Source organism: Canis lupus, chromosome 10 (genome assembly GCF_003254725.2).
Source record: "Canis lupus dingo isolate Sandy chromosome 10, ASM325472v2, whole genome shotgun sequence".
Lineage (NCBI taxonomy): Eukaryota > Metazoa > Chordata > Mammalia > Carnivora > Canidae > Canis > Canis lupus.
The window spans coordinates 69,162,740-69,189,678 of record NC_064252.1 but is presented as its reverse complement, the minus strand read 5'-3'; the positions used below and the strand labels follow the sequence as shown (position 1 = coordinate 69,189,678).

General features: G+C 45.3%; 1 protein-coding gene across 13 annotated transcripts in view; it reads left to right on the top strand.

The window, feature by feature from the left end:
* AAK1 (AP2 associated kinase 1) overlaps nucleotides 1–26,939 on the top strand; it is a 157,262-nt gene that overhangs the window by 103,111 nt on the left and 27,212 nt on the right. For 12 of the 13 annotated variants that reach the window (XR_007413849.1, XR_007413848.1, XM_049115931.1 and 9 more), the window contains exons 7-16: nucleotides 842–923; nucleotides 1,428–1,560; nucleotides 5,380–5,483; nucleotides 7,634–7,713; nucleotides 11,823–11,977; nucleotides 12,945–13,225; nucleotides 16,168–16,404; nucleotides 19,654–19,886; nucleotides 21,281–21,438; nucleotides 23,648–23,752. Coding sequence is in view for 11 of the 13 variants with exons in the window: in XM_049115931.1 (XP_048971888.1) it covers nucleotides 842–923; nucleotides 1,428–1,560; nucleotides 5,380–5,483; nucleotides 7,634–7,713; nucleotides 11,823–11,977; nucleotides 12,945–13,225; nucleotides 16,168–16,404; nucleotides 19,654–19,886; nucleotides 21,281–21,438; nucleotides 23,648–23,752 (1,568 nt within the window). In the remaining 2 variants the exon portion in view is untranslated. The remainder of the gene's footprint in view (nucleotides 1–841; nucleotides 924–1,427; nucleotides 1,561–5,379; nucleotides 5,484–7,633; nucleotides 7,714–11,822; nucleotides 11,978–12,944; nucleotides 13,226–16,167; nucleotides 16,405–19,653; nucleotides 19,887–21,280; nucleotides 21,439–23,647; nucleotides 23,753–26,939) is intronic. The other variant, XM_025470387.3, reaches the window with a different exon arrangement.

The window sequence follows — 26,939 nt, the reverse complement described above, 5'->3', positions numbered from 1 at the left end:
TGCTCTTAAGGAGCTCACCAATCTAGTGGAATTAATGGTAAGTAGGGCTATGAAGGCTCTACAGGTACCGAATCACTGACTTTGATGAGAAGAAGCTTCCTTAGATTTCTGGCTCTAGTTAGAACCTGACCCAAGTTCCCCTCTTGTCCAGAGGGTGAGGTTTTTCACAGGTGACGACACTCACTAATTTTACTAATAAACCAGCAGTCTGGTATGCACACCTGTATCCTCATCCTCAGTCTCCTTTCCTGGGTCACCCCTGGCAGCCAAACTGGGCATCATAAGTCACATGCTTGGTAACATCAAGACCCTCACTTTGAAGCTGAGCTTATACTATCTTTACTTGAGCCAGAGGTAAGAGGAAAACTGTTGTTTCATCCACTTCCCACCCCAGCCAGGACCCACTCTCTGCTCTTCTCCAGTGTCTTAGCCAGGATTACATTATCTGTGTTGAGCCACATTTAAGGGAATCGGTGTTCTTAAAAACAAATCAGAAAATACAGTATCAATATAGCATCAGACAACAAGGATTTGCAGGGGAAGATTTTATCATTTGAGGACCCAAGAAAAGTGCTTTTAGCGTTTACTGAAGTGCCATAGTGTCTGGGTCTCCACATGCCCTCAGATAGAAGGACCGCTTCCAGAGGGCCATGGGTGTGTGCTAAGGACAGCTTTTCATTTTATCTGCACTAATATTTCATACTCTCTTCTGCAGATGGCTCCCAGGGAACTAGACTTTATTAATATCAATATATATGTTTTTAAAAAAGTATTTCTGCTACCCCTGGTTTTTAATTATAGCACTGACATATTTAACAAAAAACAAATCTCTTGATTGTAGATACACAACGCTGTCCTATCGAGCACCAGAAATGGTCAACCTGTACAGTGGCAAAATCATCACTACGAAGGCAGACATTTGGGTAGGTGTCAACTAACCTATCCGCATCTCAGATACCAGCTGTCTTGACTGTAGATTCCCAAGTTTAATCCAGACAGTGCCATAGCGAGAGTGGCCACTGTACCATACCACTGTCTACTTACCCTCAGGGTTAATCTTCACTCCAGATGACCAGCCACTGCTTCGTGAGGCATGTCAAAGGAAATTACTTTAGAGTTATGTGAGAATTATTCAGGTGACCTGCCCATTATTTAGGTGGTTTTCATATATGCATTACTAGTTCTGAAGAGCAAAATAGCTGAAATACTTGTTCCTTACTGGAGCACCATCTGGTAATGATGGTAGAAATAATGTATCTCAGCAGCTAAATAGTGGTGTTGAGTTCTAAATTCAAGTTTCTAGTAGGTGAGTAGTTACGTAGTTTTTATATCTGCTAGTAAATGTGGATGATGCCATTCTCTCTCTGTAGACCCGTTTGCAGTAATGGTAAATAAACCACTCGTAGCAATCTGCTTTATTTTTTTAGGCTCTTGGATGTTTGTTGTATAAATTATGCTACTTCACTTTGCCATTTGGAGAGAGTCAGGTGGCAATTTGTGATGGAAACTTCACAATTCCTGATAACTCTCGATATTCCCAAGACATGCACTGCCTAATTAGTAAGTATTTCAAGTTTCTAGTTTCATATTTTTATCTCTTATCTCCAGGAATGAATTGGGGGAACAAAGAGACTGGATCGCAGGAGTGATGGGTTGGGTGCAAAGATAAATCAGTCGGTAATGGTTGGTCACTCAAAGATAATAAATATAACAGTGTCTAGTTAGAGTGGTAGGTCTTTTTGCTGTAAATCTAAGCTCTTTTGCACTTGAGCAGAAATCCTAACTGTGCTTTGAGCAGTACATTACTGCTCTGTTCTCTTGCAGTCAGTGTGAAAGAGTCCAGCTGACTCCTATCAAGTGATAAGAAATTCATCTTTGCAAAACTGGAAGAAACACAAATTGAAATGATTGCCATGCGTTGGCTGGAGTGAATACATAATTAAGACTGTATAACTCCATGGAACTAGGTTTTTTCTCTCTTTAGGTTAATCACTGGATTTTGATAACCAGCATTTAAACTCAGTGCTTTGTTTCAGATGTTTTTTTAAGATTCCCCCACTCTTTTGCATCATCATGGCAAGCATATGTACTAGTTCATTAACCAGATGGTGGAACAAGTAATCTTTGCAAAAGCCCTTGTACTAAAATATGAGACAGAAATATTTCATCATCTCCTCACATTGGTCAAGGGATTTAGCATCTCAATTTTCACCATTATGGGTTATAAATCCTGAGATAGTTTGGGTCCTGGGTGTGGTTGCATTGAAAAAAAATAGAAGCAGATGTGGGTGGAGCATCTGACATTTGTTGAGGGCCTACTTGTGCCTTATTTAATTCTTAAAAATCTTAGATGGTAGATATAATCCTCCCCATTATACAAATGAGGAAGCCGAGGCTGAGAAAGTATAGGTACCTTACCCAAGGGAACATAGTTACAGCTTTCCGATGACGACCTTATCAATCTACTTCTTCCGTTTATTAAGCAAAAAAGGGGAGGTGGTATTTAAAGCGGAATATGGCACTTAATGGTTGTGAGACTGTTTTCAGAGCTAAAGCATTAGAATAGTCCCTCCTTATCCATGGATTTGCTTTCCGTGGCTTTATTTACCCGCGGCTGACCGCAGTGGGAAGCAGACGATCCTCCTCCTGATGTATACTCAGAAGGTCAATAGTAGCCTAACATTCTGTCACCACACCCGCGACGTTCCCTCACTGCATCTCATCACATAGGCCTTTTATGCTCTCACATCATCCCAAGAAGGGAGAGTACGGTATAATGAGATGTTCTGAGAAAGAGAGGCCACATTTATGTAACTTACTGTAGCATATTGGTATAATGGCTCCATTTTATAATTAGTTATTGTTGTTAATCTCTTACTGTACCTAATTAATAAATTGAGCTTTATCACAGGTATGTATGAGTAGGAAAAACCAGAGGATATATAAGATTCAGGACTCTGCGGTTTCAGGCATCTACTGGGGGTCTCAGAACATGTCCCCCATGGATAAGGAGGGACTACTGGATGTCTGTTCTAGAACTGCAGCTGCATAAGTGACATTGGAGGGATCTATAGGAAACGGCCAAATGTGGCGCGAGAGTGGTAGGATTTTTTTTGGTAATATGTTTTCTTTTTAACATTTGCACAGCAGATTCATACTAGGAAAAACAACTACAAATGTAGTTGTAACACTACATTAGGAGTGTCTGTGACACTGACATCTTTCCCAAACTCTGACATATTTCTTTCCAAACTACTTGAAGATTCCATGGTCACCCTAAAGTCACAGGTCTAAAATTAAATTTGTGAGATGCCTGGATGGTTCAGCGGTTGAGCGTCTGCCTTGGGCTCAGGTTCTGATTCCGGGGTCTGGGATCGAGTCCCACATCAGGCTCCTTTCGGGGAGCCTACTTCTCCCTCTGCCTACGTCTCTGCCTCTCTCTGTGTGTCTCTTATGAATAAATAAATAAAATCTTAAAAAAAAATACAATTTGTTGTCCTTGTCCAACTACTCCCAATACACAGTTGCCCTCTCTTCTCAGTTTCTATGAATGGTGTCACCATTCAGGCTGGGATAACTGAAATTTAGGGTTTTCTTTGGATCTGGCTTGAAAGAGAGTAGAGTCCAGCATTTCCTAAGCCATGCTCTTTCTTTAGACTGTCTCCTGTCTCCATCACATTCTCTCTGTCCTCATCATCACCATCGTCTACACACACTTGGCCAGCGTGGGCCTGAACTGAGAGAGTGGCCACCAGCCTCCTCCTCCTCCAGTGCGTCCCGCTCCATCCCACCGTGAGATCAGACTTCCACTCGCCACCCTATTCTGGTTCACCCGTGGTCCCACAGTAGAGGGCCCAGCTTCCTCGTGTGGCATTTAAGACGGTTCGTGCTCTGGTTCCATCCCGCCCACCCAGCCTTATTTCCCTGTATTCTCTGACAGGGAAATCTCTGCTCTGTCCTTCTGGCATCTGCGTTCCCTCACAACAGGGCCCTCCCTTGCCTTCTCTCAAGTGTTTTTTTGCCCAGACTGTTCCCTCACCAAGAATATCTTTTTCTCCTCTTTCCCTTGACTGATTAAATTCTTTCCTGCCTTCAAGGATCAGCCCAAACCCTGCTGCTGCTGCTACTGCTGCTTTTTAAAAATTTGTTTATGTATTTGAGAGAGAGAGAACACAAGCTGGGGGAGGAGAGAGTGGGGGGAGAAAGAATCTCAAGCAGAGCCTGGCCTGAGTGAGGAGGCCGACCCGGGGCTCGATCTCGCAGCTCTGAGATCATGACCTGAGGCATAATCAAGACTCCAACGTTCAACCCACTGAGCCACCCAGTGCCCCCAAGCCCTGCTTCTTCTGTAAGGCGTTCGCAAGACTACAGCCTCATCAGTTTTTCTTGTACTTAGTGTTCAGACCATTCATTTGGTTCCTTAAACAGTAAATTGCCTTGTGTTGTTGTTTATGCGTATGCATGTGTATGTTTATGTGTCTTCACAGAGATGTTTTTCCTGGGGATTTTTCCAACTTCAGAAAGTGCGAAAGCTTAAAGGACTCGGAAATAAACAAGTGTTGTATAGATTATGTAGAAGTAGGAATGTCTTTATTATTTCGTAATTTCTTTTCGAATGGAGACCAGCTAATATCTCCAACAAAGGGAATAACAAGTCCGTTCTTAAAATTTGAGTTTTGAGGAGTGCCTGGCTGGCTCAGTTGGTGGACATGCGCCTCTTGATCCTCAGGGTCATGAGTTCTAGCCGCATGTTGGGGGTAGAGATTACTAGAAAGAAGAAGGAAGGAAGGAAGGAAGGAAGGAAGGAAGGAAGGAAGGAAGGAAGGAAGGAAGGAAGGAAGGAAGGAAGGAAGGAAAAGAAAGAAAAGGAAGGAAGGAAGGAAAGAAGGAAGGAAGGAAGGAAGGAAGGAAAGAAAGAAAGAAAGAAAGAAAGAAAGAAAGAAAGAAAGAAAGAAAGAAAAGAGGGAAAAAGTTAATTTTGATTATAATTATCAAGGGTAACCACTTGTTGAGCAAGATACGAACTAAGGAAGCCAGAAGCCTGTAACTTCCTCGGTACCAGAATGTGAAGGTGGTAGCTTCAATAATGAGAGCTTGCTTGAGTCCCTGTTGCACAAACCACCATTTGTGAACTTCAGGTATCTTTATTACAGTCCAGAAACCTTGTTACTTTCTTGTGGATGTTAAGAATTTTAGGGAAGTTAAAAAAAAAATTTAGGGAAGTTAGAGCTTCCATTTCTGAGAGGGGAGGAAAACTGTCTGAATTTTATGAGAAATAAAGATTAAAAAAAAAACCATTTGGTAACAGAAATTATGTTTCCTAGCTAATGTAATAAGTACTAGGATGTTATTAAATGTGCTCACATATGTTTGTCTTAGGGTATATGTTGGAACCAGACCCTGATAAAAGGCCGGATATTTACCAGGTGTCCTACTTCTCATTTAAACTCCTCAAGAAAGAATGCCCAATTCCTAATGTACAGGTATGTGAAGGGTGCTTCTTAGGGGAAGTAAACATCATCAGATTATCATTTAAAATTCCTGGGGCGTAGGGATCCCTGGGTGGCGCAGTGGTTTAGCGCCTGCCTTTGGCCCAGGGCGTGATCCTGGAGACCCGGGATCGAATCCCACATCGGGCTCCCGGTGCATGGAGCCTGCTTCTCCCTCTGCCTATGTCTCTGCCTCTCTCTCTCTGTGTGACTATCATAAATAAATAAAAATTAAAAAAAAAAAATTCCTGGGGCGTAAACCAGCTGTTTTAAGGACTATAGATGTCCCTTGCTTTGTGGGGTAAGGGGTATTCAAGCAAAGCTAACTATGAAGCAATTACTCTAAGGAGAATCCAGTTTTCCCCTAGAATTTAATTATTACACTAAGGCAATTACACCAAAAATAATAATAATAATAATAATAATAATAATAATAATAATAAATCCCTAGGGATTGAGTCGAGCACTTTGAAGATTGATCCTCCCACTGTCTTTGTCAACTTCCACAGTTCACTATGTGACTGTTGTATTTACGTAGCGGTAGTAAGGCGAGCTGCTTTCCTGAGGCAGGCCTCCTGACTTGCCCCCATACCTACTGGAATGTAAGCCCTTGTCCCTTTTCTCCTTTATGGCAGCAGAGCTTTCTCGATTCTGCTTCTGCTGTCCACCGTCTATAACTCACACTCGTTTTCCACTCCCCTCCTCGCACACATCAGGCCACAGGAATGTTTCCTACATTTAGTAATCCTAAGCTCTGCACTCAGCAGTTTTCGGAGTACACTGCTTGCACACCCCCCTTTTTGCAATCTTAGCATATTTTTCATGTGTGATCCAGCTCCCTTTGCAATTTAACTAACGGATGCCATAATAAATCAGTTCTAATCTGAAATTGTCTTCCCAGTTTTCCCAATAGTGACCTTTAGATATCGCTGTTGGAGCTTGGGGGTACTGATAAATAACACTCCTCTTTCACTCTCACTTTTGGAATCAGATGTGGGAATGGCTCAGATGGAACTCAGAATATTGGCTGTATTAACAATACGATTGAGGCAGAGAACGTAGGTGGACCCGTTAGACTCCCTGACATTAGAGCCACATGACTGGGCAGGGAGGGCCTGATTCAGTGGAGATAGGCTCTCTCTTAAAGGAGGGGAGGGCGCAGGTGAGTCAGGCCAGCTCGCTTTTTTCTCCCCATCCTATAAGTCAAATAAGTTAAGCTTCCCCCTTGGGAGAGGAATGCTTGGAGAGAGGAAGAGCTGCAAGGAGAGATGGCCTAGCAGAGAGTCTCCCCACCTGGAAACATGAAGGACATAGGAGGTCCCTCCTAAAGGCCTAAATATTTACTGTTACTAGTTTTCCATTTGTCTGGTTTCCAGATTAAAATGAGGAATCCCGTTCAGGACTCCAACATGACCATGTTTCCCTTTTACTCCCCCACTTTCCCATTCATAAAGTTAAATAACCTGAAATATCATTGGAAGCATTCAGATTGCTGACTAGTTTTTAAAAAGTCAGATTCACAAGTCTCGAGCCATGTGGCGCTCAGTCAGCAGTGCTGAGCAGTCATCTTGTGGTTGGGGACAGCAGTGCTCCCTGGGGGGAGCCGGTGTTAGGCAACAGCTCGGGATCCAGGTGGGCCGAGTTCTACTGGCCTCCTGGTTCAAGGGGAGCCTCATGCACTGGGACCGGCGCCCGCCAGCAACCAGATAGATCGAGGTTGTGGTTTTCTCCCCATGTTCAAGATGGAAGGTGGAATGAGTCCTGGCTGGGCGTGCTCCCTTCTCTAGGGTCGAGCTGATAGCTCAAATAGTAATACAGGTCACAGTTGTCTCTTTCCCGTTCCATTCTTAACACCTCCGCTCAGCTGTGTGGTAGGGGGTGAAGGGTCCAGAAGGTTGGGAGTGGAGGGGGAGGGGTACACTGTATGGGGCTGCCCTGTGCTCTCCTCTGATATGCTGCCTCCCGGCTGGGGCTAAGACCACTGGGATCTACCTTTGGTTGACTTCCCTTCGCTCTAGTAGACATCCGGGCCCGAACGCCACTCTGGAGCGTCCCAACACGTGTTTCTATCGGCCCCGTCATGCTGGTGCTCTTTTACAAAGAAATCTGTAATGTCCTTTTTTGGTGTCCTTTCAATCCTGTAGAACTCTCCCATTCCTGCCAAGCTTCCTGAGCCAGTGAAAGCCAGTGAGGCAGCTGCAAAAAAGAGCCAGCCGAAGGCCAGGTAAGAAATGCCTGAGTGTGCCCACGTCCCGCGGCAGCTGGCGTGGTGCAGGGGGAGGTGCCCTGTGTCTGTCACTGCCGGGGCCAGAGGCTGCGCAGAGCAGGAGAGCGAGCTGTCTCTTCCAGGGAGCCAAGGAGGGAGGTAGTGAAACCCAGCGACCTGCGCTTGAAAGGGAATGAAGAACTCTGCAGCTGATTCTGTAGCTTGAGTAGAAGTGCAGGGGCATTCAGAGAGGCGGCCACAGCCACCTTTAAATATTGCTAAAGAGAATGCCCTAAGCCTGCGTCCTGGCCTCCGTGGGGCCTGGCCCCCTCCCCTCGTCCTTCGCGCGGTGCGTGGCCCTGACCACATCAAGAGAGCGCAGGTCGCGGCACTGACTCCAGGGACAGCAAAGGAGCGTGTGGATCTTAGCTGATCACCTCCCACGTAGCATGGGGTCTTCTGAGAAGCCGATGCCAAGAGAGGATTGAGGAGGCTAGGATTTTATTTGACCATGCGAGAAAATAGGGAGCCAGGGCAGGCTGGGGTGATACACGTCTAACCCAGAGAGCGGGAGGAAGAGCGACCCAGAACCTGTCGACACAATCTCAGGAAGGCGCACCAAAGGGGTCAGGGAATCCTCGAGCCCAGGTCCTCTACCAGAGGAGCCCTGTGGCCCAGGAACACCCCACTTGAACATCGCTGTGACGGGGTAGGAGGCCGGGAGCAGCCCGGGGCAGCACACACGGGCGTGACTTTCAGGAGCACGGCAGTCGGGCCCCTGGTCTTCTTTGCACCCCTCGTGAGCCCGAGGGTCTGCTGGGCACACCCCCATGGCCGCCGTGCCTTGAAGTGACGTTTGTACCTCTCTTTCTACCGTGTCCCCGTAGCAAGGAAACGTTAGCCGCAGGCTATCAACCAAGTACCCCAGGTGGGGTATTTTCATAGAACAGTAAAATAATGTCTACATTTTAAAACATTCCTAAACGTTTCTAGAATAAATGTCAATGCTGATGCGGCTCTAAAGTAAGGAGACTTTTGTTTTTTCACACACTTAGCCAACTATATCCATGTTGTTACTTTGTGGGCTGTTTCTCACCTCAGGCTGCCACACTCAGCTCGAGAAGTTGCTTTTGGGGCTGCTTTAATTGGCCACGTCTTTGGGTTTACGGCCCTATGGCTCTAGGCCCGAGGATCCGATCCCACAAAGCCCACACGTTACAATGACAGTAACCGGTACCGTTGTGAGTGGTGCTGTGCCGTGTCAAACGAAGAGAACAATACCTGTATCATATAAGGCAGTTGTAAACATCAGTGACGGGGAAACTGTTGTGTAAACTGTAGGGTGCCCACGCTGTTAGTTGGTATGGATCCTTGATGCTGTGGATCCATTTACAGCCAAGGGGTTTGGGCCTAAGGGGTCCTATCTATAGTTTACAGGGATTTCATTTGCGTTACTACATTTGCTCCCCAGTCCTGCTCCCTAAGTTTTTCTTTCTAACTCTGTTTTTAAAGTAGCCGCTCTTCACGGAGGCACCGTGTATACCAGACACCATACGAGGTTCTTTATATAAGTAAGATGGCTCTATTTTCCTTAAAACAAATCTGCGAGACGTTGATGTTGTTCTCATTTTACAGAAGAGGAAACAGACTCAGAATTGTACTGGCCCGAGGTGATTGATCAGTGTGTGGTTAGTAAAAACCCAGAATTCCAGCATCCGTACTCCATCCTGTACATTAAGCGGTTTGCGCACAAGCAGGGAGATGGGACAACTTGGAGCCAGATCTCTTGGCCTCACGGTCTGTGATCTTTCACAGCATGTTGAGGGCCACACAAACTAACGTCCCGAGCACGACACAGTTCCACAGTCATTGATGCATTCGATGTTCACATCTGCTTCATGATGTATAATTTTCTCTATTTTACACAGAAGGGACCTAAGGCAAGAAGAGCTAAAATGGCAAAGCTGGGATCCCTGGGTGGCGCAGCGGTTTGGCGCCTGCCTTTGGCCCAGGGCGCGATCCTGGAGATCCGGGATCGAATCCCACGTCAGGCTCCCGGTACATGGAGCCTGCTTCTCCCTCTGCCTGTGTCTCTGCCTCTCTCTCTCTCTGTGACTATCATTAAAAAAAAAAAAAAAAAAAAAAAAAAACGTAAAAAAAATTAAAAAAAAAAAAATGGCAAAGCTATCAGCACAGAATTAGTGAGGAACCAAGCTCAAATATAGTTTTCTTTGACTCCAGATCCCTTGATCTCTAAGATGTTACCTTTAAGAGAAACGCAGCCAGGGGCTCGTGAGCAACTCAGTCGGTTGAACGTCCAAGCCTTGATTTGGGCTCAGGTCACTATCTCAGGGTCGTGGGATCGAGCCCCACATCGGGCTCCGTGCTAGGTGCAGAGTCTGCTTGAGATTTTCTCTCTCTGCCTCTCCTCCTGCACTCTTGCTCCTTTCTCTCTCTCTCTCTCAAATAAATAAATCTTTAAAAAGAGAGACACACAGAGAGAGAGAGAGAAATCCATCCAGTGTGGAGGTTCTTAACATTTGGTTTCTATAGAAATCTGTTCGCCTTCCTCACCGCTGGCTATATTTTTCTTGCATCTTTTTCCTCTTCTCCAACATTTGTCCTGTTTTCCTCCCTCCCTTCCTCCCCCAAGTTACAGCCTCCCCAAATATGGTGGCTTTTATATTATAAGTTGTGCGCCCTGCACAGGAGCATCCCTCTAGCAGGATTCCAAAGGAAAGCGTCAGGACCCACTGTGGACATCCCTCGGGGGCTGTCATGGGGAAGGCACAGGTGCCCCACTGCTTCGCTGCCTGTGTTGCATTTCGTGGAGGCTGTGCCAGACAGAATTTGGAAATACTCGTGAAGCTTGTTGATTTTGGCGACGACTTCAGTGATACTGCCTAATGTGCATTATCAAAAGACAACTACTCTGATCTGAGTCAGGTGGTAGCCAGCAGCCTGGAGTGCTCTGGAGATGAGTGGAAGTTATCCGTTGTGTTTCTGCAGTCTCACTAGGAGCAATTAGACCCCTGGCCATCCATCCTGTATTAATTTGGATTAGATCTGACTGTGATGCTCAAAATGACAGTGGATTCTGTAAGATGGACGTTTGTCTTTTCTTCCAAGTAGACAAAGTCTGGAGGCCAGCAGGCCATGGTTGGTAGGCAGTTCCGCCCGACGCCCAGGCCTCTTCAAGCTTATCACTCTACCCTCCCTATGATAGAGCCATGGCGTCAGGACCAAGATGGTAGCACCCCGGTTCCAAGCAATAGGATGAAGGAATAGCCAAAGAAGAGAGACAAGTGGCATACACTAGTTGTTTCTCAACGTTTCTGGAAACTGCCATATAACAATCTGCTTTCCCACGTAAGACCAGACCTTAGACACTTGGCCACCCCTCATTGTAAAAAAGGCTGGGCTATGTGATTTTTTACTCTGGGTGAAACCCAGCTAAATTTTTTAACTGAAATATGTTTGACATATAGCATTGTATGAAATTAGGCTCTACAAACAGTTAAAAATGTTACTACCTTGGGAAGAAAGGGAGCATGTGTAGTAGAGGAAATAGCTCCCTGTCCTATTCCCCAAATCCTTTATCTTGAATTGTTTGCTTACTCCTCCTAGTTGCCTTATTGGAGTCACTCATTTACATGCTTTGTATTGTAGAGAGACCGTGCAGACAGCTAGTTCTAACCAAGTTTGAGTTCTTTCTACATCCGAAAACCACTTGCTTCCCACCCCTTTCCATCATCCTCTAAAGTCCATTCTGGGAAATCCTAGGAAGTATTAGATGGAAGTTGAGATAAGCTAGAGAAACATTGCATCCTCTGTAGTGCTCTCCTCGGGGTTCTCCACGCGCATTCACACGTGGAAAGTTCTGCTGGAAGGAAATCCGCTTGATATATTTTGACTAGTGTGTTAAAACTTATTTCCCACCAACCCTTTTTTCATAACATCTAGTAACACATCCTATGGAACACTCTTTGGCAAATGTCGATTAAGCGGATCTGGAAGGTTTGGATGAGTGTGGAGGGGAGAGCCAATCCGTCAAGCACCATGTCTCCCCTTCTCACGCTCTCCCACATGTTAACGTGAATCTGTGTTTCTCCCCCCTCCTTTTCTAGACTGACGGATCCCATTCCCACCACAGAGACTTCAATCGCACCCCGTCAGAGGCCTAAGGCTGGGCAGACTCAGCCAAACCCAGGAATCCTTCCTATCCAGCCAGCCCTGACACCTAGAAAGCGGGCCACGGTTCAGCCCCCACCCCAGGCTGCAGGTCAGTAACTCGGTTGATTTGGACTTTGATACACCCCTTTGGGAGGCTAGATATTAACAGAAATCTTGGGAAGCCTACTTTTGCTTGAGGAATGGGATTTAGAAGCACATAAGGAATAATGATTTGCCTGGAGGACAGGTGGTGCGCGCCCACTGAAATGGTGCGGCAAGTGGCTGGCCGAAGGGGAGACCTCTCGCTGGATTGTGCGGGGACCTCCAGGACCACTGAAGCCTAATCTCTCCATTTCTTCTAGTCTTGGCCTGATTCTGTGGCTTGGTCCATTCATCCCATGCCTTCCTTTTTATTTCATATTCTTCTCTTGGCCCTTAAAGAAGGAAGACTCTCCTCCTTTTGACACAGAGGCATTGTTTCTTTAATGCTCTGTCTTCTTAAAGTATCTGTGACCACCCCATGTTTTGGTGTCCTGGTTCCTGTGAGATGACTTAGTTTGGAGGAGCCAAATTATCCGGTAACTGAACTTAGTCATCACTTCCCCTCCCAGGAAGCAGCTCTTGGTGAATCTGGTGGTCACGCACTTACAGCCAGGCCCAAGCACCTAGCCTGGGCTCGTGGGTTGTGTAGCTTGCAAGTAAAACGTCAAAGAATGCTTTTGACCTGAAGCATTGGCAGTAAGGGCAAATACTGTCTTTGCACCATCCAGTAGCGTCAGAGGCCAGTCGAATAAGTAGCTACTTGGGTGCTGACTAGAGGAATAAGCGACCCAGTGGGATGGTGAACAGGGGGAGGCTTCCTGAAGGAGGCGAGCGTTGAACCTTGCTACTGAACTTTGTCTTGAAAACTACGAAGCACATCGTTTAGCACGAAGATGCAAAGACAGGAGCGGCACAAGGCTCTTGGGATTACCTGTCCACGCATCACCCCCCGTCACTTCTTTGGCAAGAGAAAGGCAGCCATTTTTGTGTGGAAGGGTTCCGAGCCCTCATCTGGGTTGTTTTCCTCATTACAGGCTCCGGCAGTCAGCCTGGCCTTTTAGCCAGCGTCCCCCAACCGAAACCCCAGGCCCAACCCAGCCAGCCTCTACCCCAGCCTCAGCCCAAGCAGCCCCAGGCTCCCCCGGCCCCGCAGCAGACGCCGGCTCCGGCGCAGGCCACACCGCAGCACCAGCAGCCGCTCTTCCTCAAGCAGCCGCCCCAGCAGCAGCCGCCGCCCCAGCAGCCGCCGCCCCAGCAGCCCGCGGGCACGTTCTACCAGCAGCCGCCGCCGCAGGCCCAGGCCCAGGCCCAGCAGGTAGGCTGCTCAGGGACCCTTGCTCGGCGTGTCCGGGCCGTGTCGGGCGGCTGCGCACAGGCCCCGTCGCCACAGGCGCCTTCCCTGGGAAGCCGTGGGAGGGCGGGAGCCGCTGGACAGGGCGTCGCTGCGTCTCAGCCAAGGGGACCCATCGGGGCGCTCCGCCCCCCCCCCCCCGGGGCCCTGGCGAGTCCCTCACCTGTCGGAGGAACCTCAGCAAGGGAGCTACTTTCAGGGCCTCTTTTTCTCTTCTTCTTCTGCTTTTCCCCCCCAACACAACTGCACCCTTAGCATTCTAAAAATTATTTTTTCTTATTACAAAATATTTAGTAACCTGTATCTCTTCCTGATGTCTCGTAATTTAAGTCGGCTTGTTCGAATCAAATGTTTCTTCTTCCGTTGTCTTTTCATATTTTTTTCTACATTTACTTACTATGCCCAATTTGATTTTATAATGACTGACATTATCTTTAAGTCCCCTTTTATTCAAAGGTGCCCTCTCCGCCTTTTTTTTCCCCTTTGCCATTTAATTTTTTGAAAAAACTGGGTCATTGTCCTGTAGAATTTTCCGCCTCCTGGGTTTGGCTGATTGCATCCCTGCGATCATTTACTGTGTTCCTCCATCCCCTGTGTAAACGGGTAATTTTTTTTGAGGCTCACTCAAAATTCGATTCGTTTGGACGGTTCTTTGCTCTGTGCATCACTTCAGGAGGCGTACGAAGTCTGGTTGCCCTCTCTCTTACTAAGATCAGTTTGGTGTTGTCTGTGTGATGCGTCCATGTAACGTCCCTCATCAGTGGAGCAGCTGTTGATCATTTCCCAAGTCCATTCGCTCACCGGGGACAGCCCCAGGGTGGATATCCAGCCTTCGCTCTTCACTTAGGGGCTGGGGTTTTCCTGTGAAGAATTTTTCTTAGCTACTCGATGACCGTGAGGTACTGTTTCTATGGAAAAGGCCGATACAATGCTTGAGTCTTTGCCTGTGTTTGCCCAGTTGTCAGAACGGATCTGTTTCGAGGGTCCTCTAAAGGCGAACAGAGGTTTCTGATTTGTTTTAGGATCATCATGAATTCAGGGATTTAAACATATTTGGTATGTTTCCGTACATTGCCGTTTTTAAAATTTTATTTTGATGGTCGAATTGCCCCAGCTCTGGCCAGTGGAAGTCTCTCCAGACTGGCTCCTGGGTCCTTTGGTGGTGACCCAGCCACCTTTCGTGGTTTCCTTGCTATTCAGTGTAACGAGCTGGTCGGGGCGTGCTCTGATCTTCACCTGGATACAGCCATTTCTCTGTAGGAACTCCCATTTCCTTTTAAAAATGGTATTTAGAGACCACAATTTGGTGTTAAGGATGCTCGTTTGCTAATGAGTCAGTTATTGTTTTTAGGCCTTTCCAGTGGATACTTGGGAAACGTATTTTGCTCCGTTTGTCTTATTAACAGAATATATACAGCATGAATCCGAATTCATGTTTTTTTTTATTATTTTTTATAAATTTATTTTTTATTGGTGTTCAATTCGAATTTATGTTCTTAAATCAGAATTGTAATTCTAGGATGTTTGCTTAACTGTTTGGATTTTATGAATGTATTTTTCTAGTCTGAAAATCTTGATTCCTAACCACATGAACATAATCACTTACTTGATCTATAATTTCAAGATAACAGTGCCAGCACTAGTTCTGGAAAAAGATTTCTTTGCCCTTTTTGTCCTTCGAATGTTTGTTTTGCTCATTATTTTCCGGAGAGTTTGGCTCTCAATTTGATACATAGGTTTATTTGTTTCATTTTTTCTTTGATTTATAGTTATTGTCGAATTTTGGGTCAGTTCTGTTTTATGAAAATATAAAACACAGAGTTTCAAAGTTAAATCTGCAGAACTCTGTCCCTTCCATCCCATAAGATGGAGGGAGCCCTCATTTCTGTTTACAACTTGACGGTATTTCCTCTTAGGGGTACATAGCATGGTTTATTCACTCAGTCCCCTGTTGATCAACATCTGGTTGTTTCCAGGATTTTGCAGTTATAAACAGGCAGCTATGTGCTGACGTCTGCTTCTTTGCTAACCCTCTAAGTCTGCCCCAGAAGGGAAACAGTATCCCCTTAGTGAGCTCTGCAGCAAGGAACAATGTTTGGGATATTCAAAGACAGGATCTTGACTTTTCTTAATCAGTAGGCCCTCCTTTGACCTGCACGCACGTACGTGTGTGTGTGTGTGTGTGTGTGTGTGTGTAGCACAGGCCTTAGCAGTGAGGAGCAGAGATGGACGAAGAGTATCCCAGTCCGCAGGCAGCTGATAAGAGAGTGTAACTTGAGAGCCGTGGCTATCACCGTGAGATCAAGCATCAGCCGGCGTGGTGTGTGGTGCGTGGTGCGTGGTGTGTGGTGCGTGGTGCGTGGTGCAGTATACCGAGCATACCGAGCCTTTTGAACGCTGGAGGTGGGGCAGTGAAGGGGCTGGAGCCGCAGGGGGGCCGCTCGCAGGAGGGCTTGGCGGACTCTAGCCGGCTTAGCAGTTAGGTTCTTGGTGTGGTCACGGCTGCATCCTGTCGGTGCAGTGAAGCCTCTTAATCCTGGCTCCTTCCAAATCCCTTTACAAGAGGGATTACTTCTGTGGGCGGGAGAGCATTTGTTAGCTCGTTACCCGGGGAGTCGCGAGGTGCCCAGCGGGATGGGTGCCCTCGGCTTCCATCGCCGCCGCCCAGGAGCCGGGCTGCCGTGCGGGAGGCAGCACAGGGCAGTGGCCAGCCCGGCGCTGCCAGGTCAGGCCGTCGCGTTGGTTTGCGTGCCCTGGGCTCCCCCCGAGAGGTGTGAGGCTCAGCTAAGGGACTTCTGCCCGCCTGTGCTCAGGCCTCGGCCTGGGCTCCGTTGCTGCTGAGACATTCGTCTTTTGCGAGCTACTGTTCTGAGCGGCCCCTCCTCCCGTTTGCCGCTTGTGCTCAGTTTCAGGCCGTACACCCCGCAGCCCAGCAGCCCGCGATCGCCCCGTTCCCCGTGGCGCCCCAAGGAAGCTCTCAGCAGCCCCTGATCCAGAACTTCTACCAGCAGCCGCAGCAGCCGCCGCTGGCCACGGGCCTGCACCAGCCGCAGCTGCTGACCCAGAAGGCCGCCGCCGCCGCTCCGCAGCCCCCCGCAGCCCCGGCCGCAGCCCCGCAGCCGCCCCCGGCCCAGGAGCCCCCGGTAAGAGCCCCCGGCCAGGGCGGAGCAGCCAGGCCAGCAGTCAGGGCTGGGTCCCGGCCGGAGGGGCGCAGCGATGGGGTGGGGGGCTGCTGCATCCGGGAGAGGGGGCTGCCCTAGTCTTGCAGTTGAAATATTTGATTCTTTTTCTTGATATATCCAAGGTTGGGATGAGGGGTTCTGTAGAAGGTAGAGCTTGGGAAAAAATGATTCTAGGCTACCGATGAAGGTGAACATTTTTTTTTTTTTAAGATTTTATTTATTTATTCATGAGACACAGAGTGAGAGGCAGAGACACAGTCAGAGGGAGAAGCAGCAGAGAGCCCGATGCGGGACTCGATCCCAGGACCCGGGGGGTCACGACCTGAGCCAAAGGCAGATGCTCAACCGCTGAGCCAACCAGGTGCCCCGAAGATGAACACTCTTATTTATCACTCTAAAATTAGACTGGCATTAAGATCTAGTCACTGCTGGTGCCAGTACTGAGCAGTGAAGGACCTAGGTAGGCTAAGAGCCAGTCCCTTTCAAACTGGGCCCAGGCTAGAAAGGGATTACCCAAGACTGATAGCACAGCTGGGGCAAGAACCAGAGAGTCCTGATCTCTGTTCAAGGATAATAATAAATGCTCATGCGGGGGAGGAAATGATCAGCAACCACTGACTACATTTCTTAGGAGGCTCCCCTTTGCGGTCCCTCTCTGGGGAATGAATTATGAGCCTTCTCCATGTTCCTTGGCTGAAGACATACTTTGAGCTCTGCTCCAGGGAAGAGCCAGAGAGCTTCCCAAATTTGACCCACCCCTTCCTTTCTCTGGTGACCCTTGGCAGGACTTCCCTAGATAAGCAAGTGAGTGACTGTAAAGAATACCCTGAAGCCATCTTAAAGCAATAACCTATGAAAGGAAAATGGCAATATGCCATAGGTGTTTATTGGAATCTTACTAGTAGCAGCCAGAAGAACCAAAGCAACCTAATTGTTTAAGAACCCAACTCTGCGGCCATTAAAAATCATGGTTATAAAGTTTGCACAATAGTATGAAATGCTCATGAGCATGAGATAATGTTGAAATTATGGGAAAAGTATGTACTTGAAAAGATGCCAAAAAAGATAAGAAGAGCTGTATTAGGATAGTGGGATGGAAGTCTGGATGGGTTTTCCAGACCTTTGTGTATATTCTTTTGTGTATATTCTTACATTCCTCCATCTGACTGTACTCTTTTTATAATCATATATTTTGTTCTTTGAAACAAACTTCAGCAAGACAGACATCTGAGTCTACTTTGATTCTACTGTGGTTTGTGTGTCCTCCGTCCCTTTCCTAATCCCATCTTTGGCGGAGACGTGATGGTGAAGAAAAGGGAGTCCTGAGCAGTAATGAGGAGACATAAATTTTGTCCCCAGTCGAATCTCTGACCTTGAGTGAGAGCCTAGCCTCAGGGGGCCCTGGTCTCAGCTCCTCTGAAGCCAGGCAGTTGGAATCTTTGTTCTCAAGGCCCCTTTTGACTCATATTCTTAGATTTGAAATGGAAATAAAACTGCCTGCATGGTTGTTGTGAGGAGTAGCTGAATGGATTGGATGGTGGGGTAAGATGTCCTCATGAGGGAAGCACCGGGTCCTCGTGTGCTCCCTACGGGGATGGGCAACAGGAAGGGAAAATGTTCTCCTAGTTGTCTGGGCTCTTCAAAATAAAGGGACTCGACAGTGAAGTAGACCTTTCTCAGGGCAGTGAATGTCTTAAACTCCAAGAGAGAAGCTGACCTAGGTCTGTCCGTAAAGCCAGTGTGGTCTCTGTGGGTACCGGCTCTGCCTTGGCTGACGCTGGCTCCTGGAGGATGTTGTGGAGCCGAACCTCTGGTCTACATGGAGGACTCTGCTTCTCCCTCAGAGATGCCTCCCTTGCTTTACCCTCTGACCTTAATTTGACTGATTTAGAGCTTTGTATTGTGTCATTCATTCAGTTGATGAGCAGATGTGTCCTCATACGTGCACATAATCTGCCTTAGTAAAATTCAGAGTCTGCATCAATCCAGGGACAGAAAATCCCAGGCTGCTGGCATCCTGACCCCAGCAGCTGGCCCCTCTGGTTTCCTTTCTCTGTCAGGACCCATCCTCGAAGGCACCAGATGTGAGAGCTGAGCTGCAGCACGGAAGGACGTCTTAGTCTCAAATGAGAGATTGGAGGGAAGGGATAGTTCAATACCTCACAGGCCTTTACCATTCTAAGTCCTTTTGTCTCTGGACTGACAGGATTCAAGCGTTAAGTGGCCTTCTTAATGCTGTTTTGTGTTCATCTCCCTGCTGTAGCACTTTGTAGACTGTGACTGATGCTTGAAGTCTAACGACGTGGCCACAAGGATATTCCTACCTATTTGTTTTTCTGGGGTGACACTTTGCTCTGCCCTCTGAAAATGGCCCAATCTCAAGAGTCCTTGTGTTATATTAGATCAGGTTCCATCAAGAGATTTTCAAATTTTTTCTTATATCTTCATGTATTGTCTACCTGGTTCTTCAGGGCCACCTCTAAACCAAAGGTGGGAACAACTGAATCCCATTGCCCCAGTGCTGTCCATTTTCTCAGAGAAGCCACAGAAATGGGATCTTGCAGCCCCATCTTATCAGGGAAATCAAGAGCCTCAATAACAAAACAGAAAAAAAAAAAAAAAAAAAAAAAACTCTACCATTTACGAATCACGGTGGAATCCTAAGTTACTCCTAACCAGAAGTCTGAGCTGTGTCAGTCGAGGATCTCTAAGCAGAAATTTCTCAGCTCACGCGTGTTTCAGCTGGAGGTGTGGCTTCATTGGCTTCTGCCTGTGGAGGTAGATTGCTCAAAGCATGCCCTTTGGAGGCATTCTCAGTGAGTTCCTACGTGACCCCAGAAACAGAAAGTGGTCCTACAGGATACGCTCTTGATTTTTGGAGTGAGAAATAGCTTCTGCAGTCTTAGGCTCTGGGCTGTACTGTGTATGGATACTCTGTGTATCACTGCGGATGAAGATGGAAATTTATATATAAGCATCCCATAAATGCCGTACCATCAGTCCCAAAGTTATAGCTCAGATTGTCAAAAAAAAAAAAAAAAAAAAAAAAAGATCGTCAACAAGTCTTTTTTCTTTCTGGGTGTTATTGGTAAATTCAGCCATTTGAGTCCCGCGTTAGCTCTCATGTGGCGTTTTTTATTATGTTTGTCTGTTTATTTGCTTTCCCTTCCCCCCACCCTTTTTGGGAACACTTGCTGTTTATTTTCCTAGCAGATTCAAGCCCCAGTAAGACAACAGCCAAAGGTTCAAACAACCCCACCTCCTGCCGTCCAGGGGCAGAAACTCGGATCTCTCACTCCTCCATCATCCCCCAAGACCCAACGTGCTGGGCACAGGCGGATTCTCAGTGATGTAACCCACAGCGCAGTCTTTGGGGTCCCTGCCAGCAAATCAACCCAGCTGCTCCAGGCAGCTGCAGCTGAGGCCAGCCTCAATAAGTCCAAGTATGTGGTGCTTCCCCTTTATCTTTTTTACTTTTGTGGGCTGGGGCTGCTGTGGGCCACTGCTGTGTCATTCTTTGATGCTGTATGTAGATGTGTGTGTATGCACATATAATGGTACGTGTGTGCCTGTTTATTAAGAAACTGAATTTGCCTGTAGTATACATAGACCAGACTGATCTTAAGACATAATTTCATACTTGTTTACTGTTTCCATCCTCTCAACCATCCCATCTTCCACAGAGTTTTGTTTTGTGTGTGTGTGTGTGTGTGTGTGTGTGTTTACTGGACAAATTAGATTTTGTTATTTATGTATGTATGTATGTCCCACGGAGCATTTTTTAAATCAGTCTGACCAAATCTCTCTATGATGAAAGTCTTTCATTGGCTCCCCCTATCTAAACTCCATAGGCTGTTGTATCACATCGGTGGACTTGTTGTTCTCCATCTTTGTGAACACTTTGTTCATCCTGGGCCCTCTCCCCGAACTGCCATTCTCCTCCTTGTCCACCTAGGAAATGCTTATTTATTCATCAGTTTATTCATCAATTTATTCATCAGTCCTTGGTGTCACATGTACGTTTGTCAGAACCTTTTTTTGAGCATGTATCACATTACATGATCATTATCTGTTTGTGTGTCCAGCTGACCTAGCCTGCAAATTCCTCCAAGACAAGGACCATGCCTTAACCTTTGTAAATCCAGTGACCAGCTCCGTGCCTGAAATAAAGTAGATTGCAATGAGTGTTTGCTAGGTAAATGCAACTTCAGACCCTCAGCTTTCTTGGAACCATGTACTCACTCCAAAGTTAAAAATCTCTAAGTTGTTAGTTAAATGCAAAGGACATCAAGAGAGGCTTTAGAAGAAAATTAGGTAATGATACCTGGAAACACAAGATAGTGAGGACTGTCTTTATTTCTCCTTAACTGCGATGGTTACTGCTCATGGCGGCCCTCCATTCTCTGCGTGCCAGGTCCTGACAGATGGGAGGCAGCCTGAAAAGGCATCAGCCCCAGCCCTTCTGGGGTCGGTTATTGTGGATATTACAGTGGATGCCTCAGGAGGTACAGGCCTAAGAACAGGTTGCATTGTGATTCGGGATTGAAAGGAGTTGCAGAAGAGACCAAAAATCTAAGCAAGAGATTAAAGAAGCAGTGGGGGATAGTGGATTGTGAAAGAAGGGGAGACATAATATTTCACACGGTGATTAAAGTATCTGTGGAAACCGTCCAATTGCCATGGAACATCCTTTTAGAAAACTACTGCAGAAAATAATGGTTTATTTTATTTTTTTGAAAATAATGGTTTAATTCAGAAAACAATCTGGTCTCAAAGAAAAAGTAGATTGACCCTTTTTCAACTTTTTTTCATTTCGTGGGGGTGGGAACCTACCTAGGTCTGCAACCACCACTCCATCAGGCTCTCCTCGGACCTCCCAGCAAAACGTTTATAATGCTTCCGAAGGTTCTACGTGGAATCCCTTCGACGATGACAATTTCTCCAAACTCACAGCTGAAGAACTGCTGAACAAGGACTTTGCCAAGCTGGGGGAAGGTGAGCAGTTGTCCTTCTGTGATTCTTAAACCCTAACGCTAGAGGCATATGTGTGTGAAAACTCAGGGTTGGGTCTTTCCTTCCCTTAGAGGCTTGCTTGGAAGTTGGAGCGCAAATTGCTTTCTGTGTTTCGCAGAGCACTGACATCTTCTCATCTTCAGGAACTCCTGGCTTGCTGTGGGTGGCGGCACACAGAGTGGGACACTATTAGGACAGATTTGATAGCATAGATCAGGATATATGGTCGAGCATGGTCATTCCTTGGGGGAGTGTGATGGTTGTTTGTCCTAAGTGTTTATTGTCCCAGAAAGTTGTAACTGCTTACCCAGGAGAGTGTGTCCCCCCCGTGGACATTGCATCTTGACCACCATCAGAGCTCTGTAGTACGGTTGCTGACTGTGGAGAGGTAACCAAATAAATAGAAGGTACCATTTCTCAAAAACCCACAGTTTAGGGCCCCCTGGGTGGCTCAATGGGTTAAGTGCCCAACTCTTGATCTCAGCTCAGGTCTTGAGCTCAGTGTCATGAGTTCATGCCCTGCATTGGACTCCACGCTCAGCGTGGAGCCTACTTAAAAACAAAACAAAACAAAAAATGCACAGTCTATTTTGGAAAGGCGGGACTCATGCACACAGGCACACATGTGCACTTTGGAAAACAACAGCATACCCTGGGAAAATTCTTCAAATAGAGTTCCTTGGCATTAGACCAGAGCACAGGGTGGTAAAGGAATGATCAGAACCAAGGGAATGATACAAACTTGGACCATACCTTTTAATTTTACTCTTTTTAAACTTTTGTTAATCTCTTTTAACTATGATTTTATAGATGTCTTTCAAAAATGTACATTACGGGCAGCCCTGGTGGCTCAGTGGCTTAGCACCGCCTTCAGCCCGAGGTGTGATCCTGGAGACCCGGGATGGAGTCCCATGTCGGGCTCCCAGCATGGAGCCTGCTCCTTCCTTGGCCTATGTCTCTGCCTCTCTCTCTCTCTCTCTCTCTCTCTCTCTCTCTCTCTCTCTGTCATGAATAAATAAATAAAATCTAAAATCTTGGAAAAAATGTATATTTACTTTCTTATTCTTTTAAACAAAAGATAGAGTATAGGATTTAACTCTGACAGCTAACTCATCATCAAATTATTTCATTGTTGGGTATGCTGCTTATTGTTCTAGAATGGACAGGAATACCTTCACGGGCTATTGAAGACTCTTGTACTTTTGCACTTACGAGACTCCCAAGTTTTAAAAATCTTGTGTCTATTTTTATTTTTCATAATTTCCTGTCTCTCTTCTGTCGCAATAAACTGCTGCCCTTGTGCCTGTCCCTCTTCAGTCTCACTCCTGCCATTTCACCCATGCCACCTTCTCATGTGCTCTCCTGAACTGTTTCCAACACGGAAAACAGATTGGCAAACTCATCAGAATTCTATAAAAACAAATAGATTGAGAGTAAGGACTGGAGGCATTTCTGCCTATATAATGTGCTTGAGCTTTGGGGCTTCAGCTCCAGCCATCTTTTTTGTTGCTTGCTTGCTTGCTTGCTTGCTTGCTTATTTATTTATTTATTTATTTATTTATTTATTTATTTATTTATTTATTTATTTATTTATTTATTTATTTGAAAAAATTTTTAGTTGTGATAAATATACAGGGGCACCTGGGTGGCTCAGTTGATTAGGTGCCTGCCTTCGGCTCAGGTCATGATCCCAGGGTCCTGGGATGGAGCCCCGCGTCAGGCTCCCTGCTCTGCGGGGAGTCTGCTCTTCCATCTCCTTCTGCCCTCCCCACCCCCGCTTGTGTGCGCACGTGCTCGCTCCCTCTCTCCCTCTCTCGTGCGTGTGTACTCTGTGTCTCTCAAGTAAACAAGTAAAATCTTTTTTAAAAATTGTGATAAGTAAACATAACACAACCGTTAGCTTCTTAACCACTGTCAGGTGTACAGTTCAGTAGTGTTAACTACACACACGTCATTGCACCTCCAACCTCCAGGACTTCCACCTTGCAGAACCAATGTGCTATCTTCGCTTCTGACAACTTCCTTCCTTTTCTCAGCTCTCGTCTCGGTTACTGCAGCGACTAGACAAGGACCTGTGAAGGTCCCCGGTGTTGCCACAATGCAGTAAGAGGAGTCAAGTCTCCCCTCCGTCCTGTGAGTGTGTGTCGTGGAATTCTGCTGGAGGGCGCTGACTGCTGTCTTGTCCTTCCAGGCAAACATCCTGAGAAGCTCGGAGGCTCTGCTGAGAGTTTGATCCCAGGCTTTCAACCAACTCCCGGTGACGCTTTTGCCACTCCCTCGTTTGCTGCTGGAACCGGTTAGTATCGCAGACGCCTGAAGCACGGGGCTCACTGTCGTTACCTCTGCACTTTCCACTCCGCAGATAACTCTGGTGCACCACGGAGCCCCAAATCTTGGTGCAAACGTGTTTTCTTTTATTCAGAAATATTTCCAATATAAAGATAGGGAGAAAGAAATATCTAGAATCATTTCAAATTAAAATGACAGGATGATGTGTCAGTAAGATATAGGATTGTTCTGTCTAGTTCACGCACATACTTTAAGCAAATATTTCTAAATTTAAGAACATCACTGTTAATGTCTTGTAATTGCTTAGGTCTTTGGAATGACTTGAAGAATTCTAAGAATTAAATGATGTATCCTCTATCCAAGATTCTGCTGAGCTGTGTTTCTGTGCCTCTGTGTGTGTGTGTGTGTGTGTTTACAAGGAGAGGGAGATCTCTTTTTAAATTAGACCTTTTTAAATTAAAGAAGCAATAGTAAAAGACTAATTTTCTCCTTTATTAACAAAATTATACACCGTCAATTATACTTCAATTAAAATTTCTTAAAAATTAAAAAATTGTACATGTTTATTATATAAAAGTAATTTATAGACAAGTGTAGAGAAGAAAGTTAAAATCCCCATAGTCTCACTGCTAAGAAGTAGCACAAGGTACCATTTTGGTGTCTATTTTAGTGGCATTTACCCTTTGTAGGGTCACGATATCTTCGTGAATGTGATGAAATTTACAGATCTTCTTCCTCACGAAAATATACGACCACAATTTTGTAAATAATTGTTAGCTTCAGCTTAAGACTCTAATGTACATCTTTATAGTCTTATTTTAAAACCAAATTTTCTTGCTTGCTAAGTCTGGCACATTTCCCACATCATTAAAGAAGCTCCTAAAAGATAAATTTTAAAAGATCTATGTTAAATTGCTTCATATGGATTTGTCCTAATGTATCTAACCAAGTAATCTCTGTTTTAAACATTAATTTGGTTTCAGTGTTTTCCTGTTATAATTCACTCAGCAACAGATAGGAGGTTTTGAGTATGTATATTCCTTGTGGATAAGGAATTTGATATGCTTCTGAAATTGATCTTTTTTAGTTATATTGATTAATTTCTGATTTTATCCTTATATATTCCTTTCCTCCTGTCTTCTGTAAGTGTGTTAGTAGTTTTTCTAATGTCTTAGGTTCATTTGTTATTGGAACTTTGGCTGTCATGTAATAACCTTTACAGTTTCTTTAAGATAACTTCTAGAAGATTATTGGTTAAATAAAAGATATGTGTCTTTTAAGGTTTTTGATACGTATTTCTAAATTGGCCTCTGAGAATGCTATACAAATTTTATTTTGATCATCAGTGAAAGAGTAATTCTTCCTCCATTTCCCCATCCAGCCCCACTCAGAGGCTGTAGACAGAAGGACAGTGTTTACTGGCCATTATTTCTTCTGGGATTTGTGGTGTTCGTGTCTTTTGCCTTTTTTTTTGAAGTTCTTTTTTCATTTTGTTCTTATTTGTCCTATATGTAAACGTTTTCCCCAGTCTATCATTTGTCCTACACAAGTCTTATCTCACCTGACCCTTAACACCATCCCCACATCAGTCACAGTTGCGGTTACTGAGCACAGACTAGCATCTTTTCCAGGGTCACATATCTAGGAAGCAGCACAGCTGGGACACCATCCCTCTGGTTCCAGAACTTCCTCTCTCAGGTTTTCTGCCACACAAAGAGGCAAATTTAGTAATATTTTTTTCTAGAAAATCATCTGCAATTTTAATGTGTATTGAATAAAATAGAATAATGCATTTAAACCTTTTATACTATTTGTATACATATCAGTTTTCACTGTATGTATTTGTGTTTCATTTTTTTCTTGGGAACCTTAGCAAGAAATCTGTTGTTTTAGCATCTTTCTAAGGCAACTTTTAGATTTATAAAATCTACTGTTTTTCTGTCTTCTAAATCCTTAACTTTTGCTTTTATTTATTTATTTATTTATTTTTGATTACAGATCTGTTTTTCTTAGGTTTGCTTTGTCAGTATTAAGAGGAACACATAGTAAAATCTTTAATATTCTTCTTAAAAACATAATGGAAGTGTTTAGCATTTTTCTCCCATTGTAATAGTGATTTTCAGCCAGCTTGAGAGTGTGGAGAGAGGTTCATTGTAATCTGCTAGAAGACTTGTCCACAAATATTTCAGTATTCTCTTCTCTCTTTAATTGCCCAGCCCACCCTGACCTTTGAGGATTACACTGTTTATTGAGGGTGCTTGCTAATAGGTGTGCACTTCCCTCGTCAGAAAAAACCTGATGTTTTAATCATATCCCATAAGTCTTCATGTGATATTCTCGTTGTTACTCATTTGGAATACCTACACATTGGCCTTATTTGGGGCATGCTTTTTAACATTAAAAAGTTAAAATGTTTTGTGTTATTCTTTATTTTTAGCTTTGTTGTCTTGCCTGTGTAGTTTATAAATGTATTGGTATTTGGGTCTGGTTTAAAGTGCTTGAAGTTCAGTAGGTCACATGTTGACCAAATGTGTAAAGCATTGACCGTTGTCCTTGAGATAGAGCATCACACCAATGACCAGCTATGGTACTAGGTAGGATAGAGCTTCTCTGGAAAGAGGGCTGTGGAATAAGCTCTAGGAGAGTCTTCTTTGGTGTTGAATCCTAGCATTTAGTGTTGTGCTTGCTTCAGTATAGATTACTGAATGAATGAAAAGCGTTGCTGTTTGCCACAGGTTAGGCGCTTGGATTCATCAGTGTTGACAGAGGTCCTACACATTTTCCATCTGCCCTCAGTTTCAGTGCCTATAATTCCTACTTATCACATGTTTTGTTGTTTGTCTATATGAACTGGCTTTTTTTAAAGATTTGTTTATTTATTTTAGAGAGACAGAGCATGGAGGGGAAGGGCAAAAGGAGAGGGAGAGAGAGAGAGCTTTAAACAGAGCACCAAGACTGATGGAGGGTTCGATCCCATGACCCAGATGGAAACCAAGAATCCAGAGCTCAGCTGACTGCACCATCCAGGCACCCTTGTATGAACTTTATCAAACAGTTTTTATTTTTGTTTTAGCCTGTTCTCTCCCTTTATGCTTACTTTAAAGGCTATAAACGGCTGTATTTTTTAAAGGGATTTAAAGGCCTTGCCTTAAAAAACATACTTTTGAGTAAAGTTATGACAGTAATAACAGTGA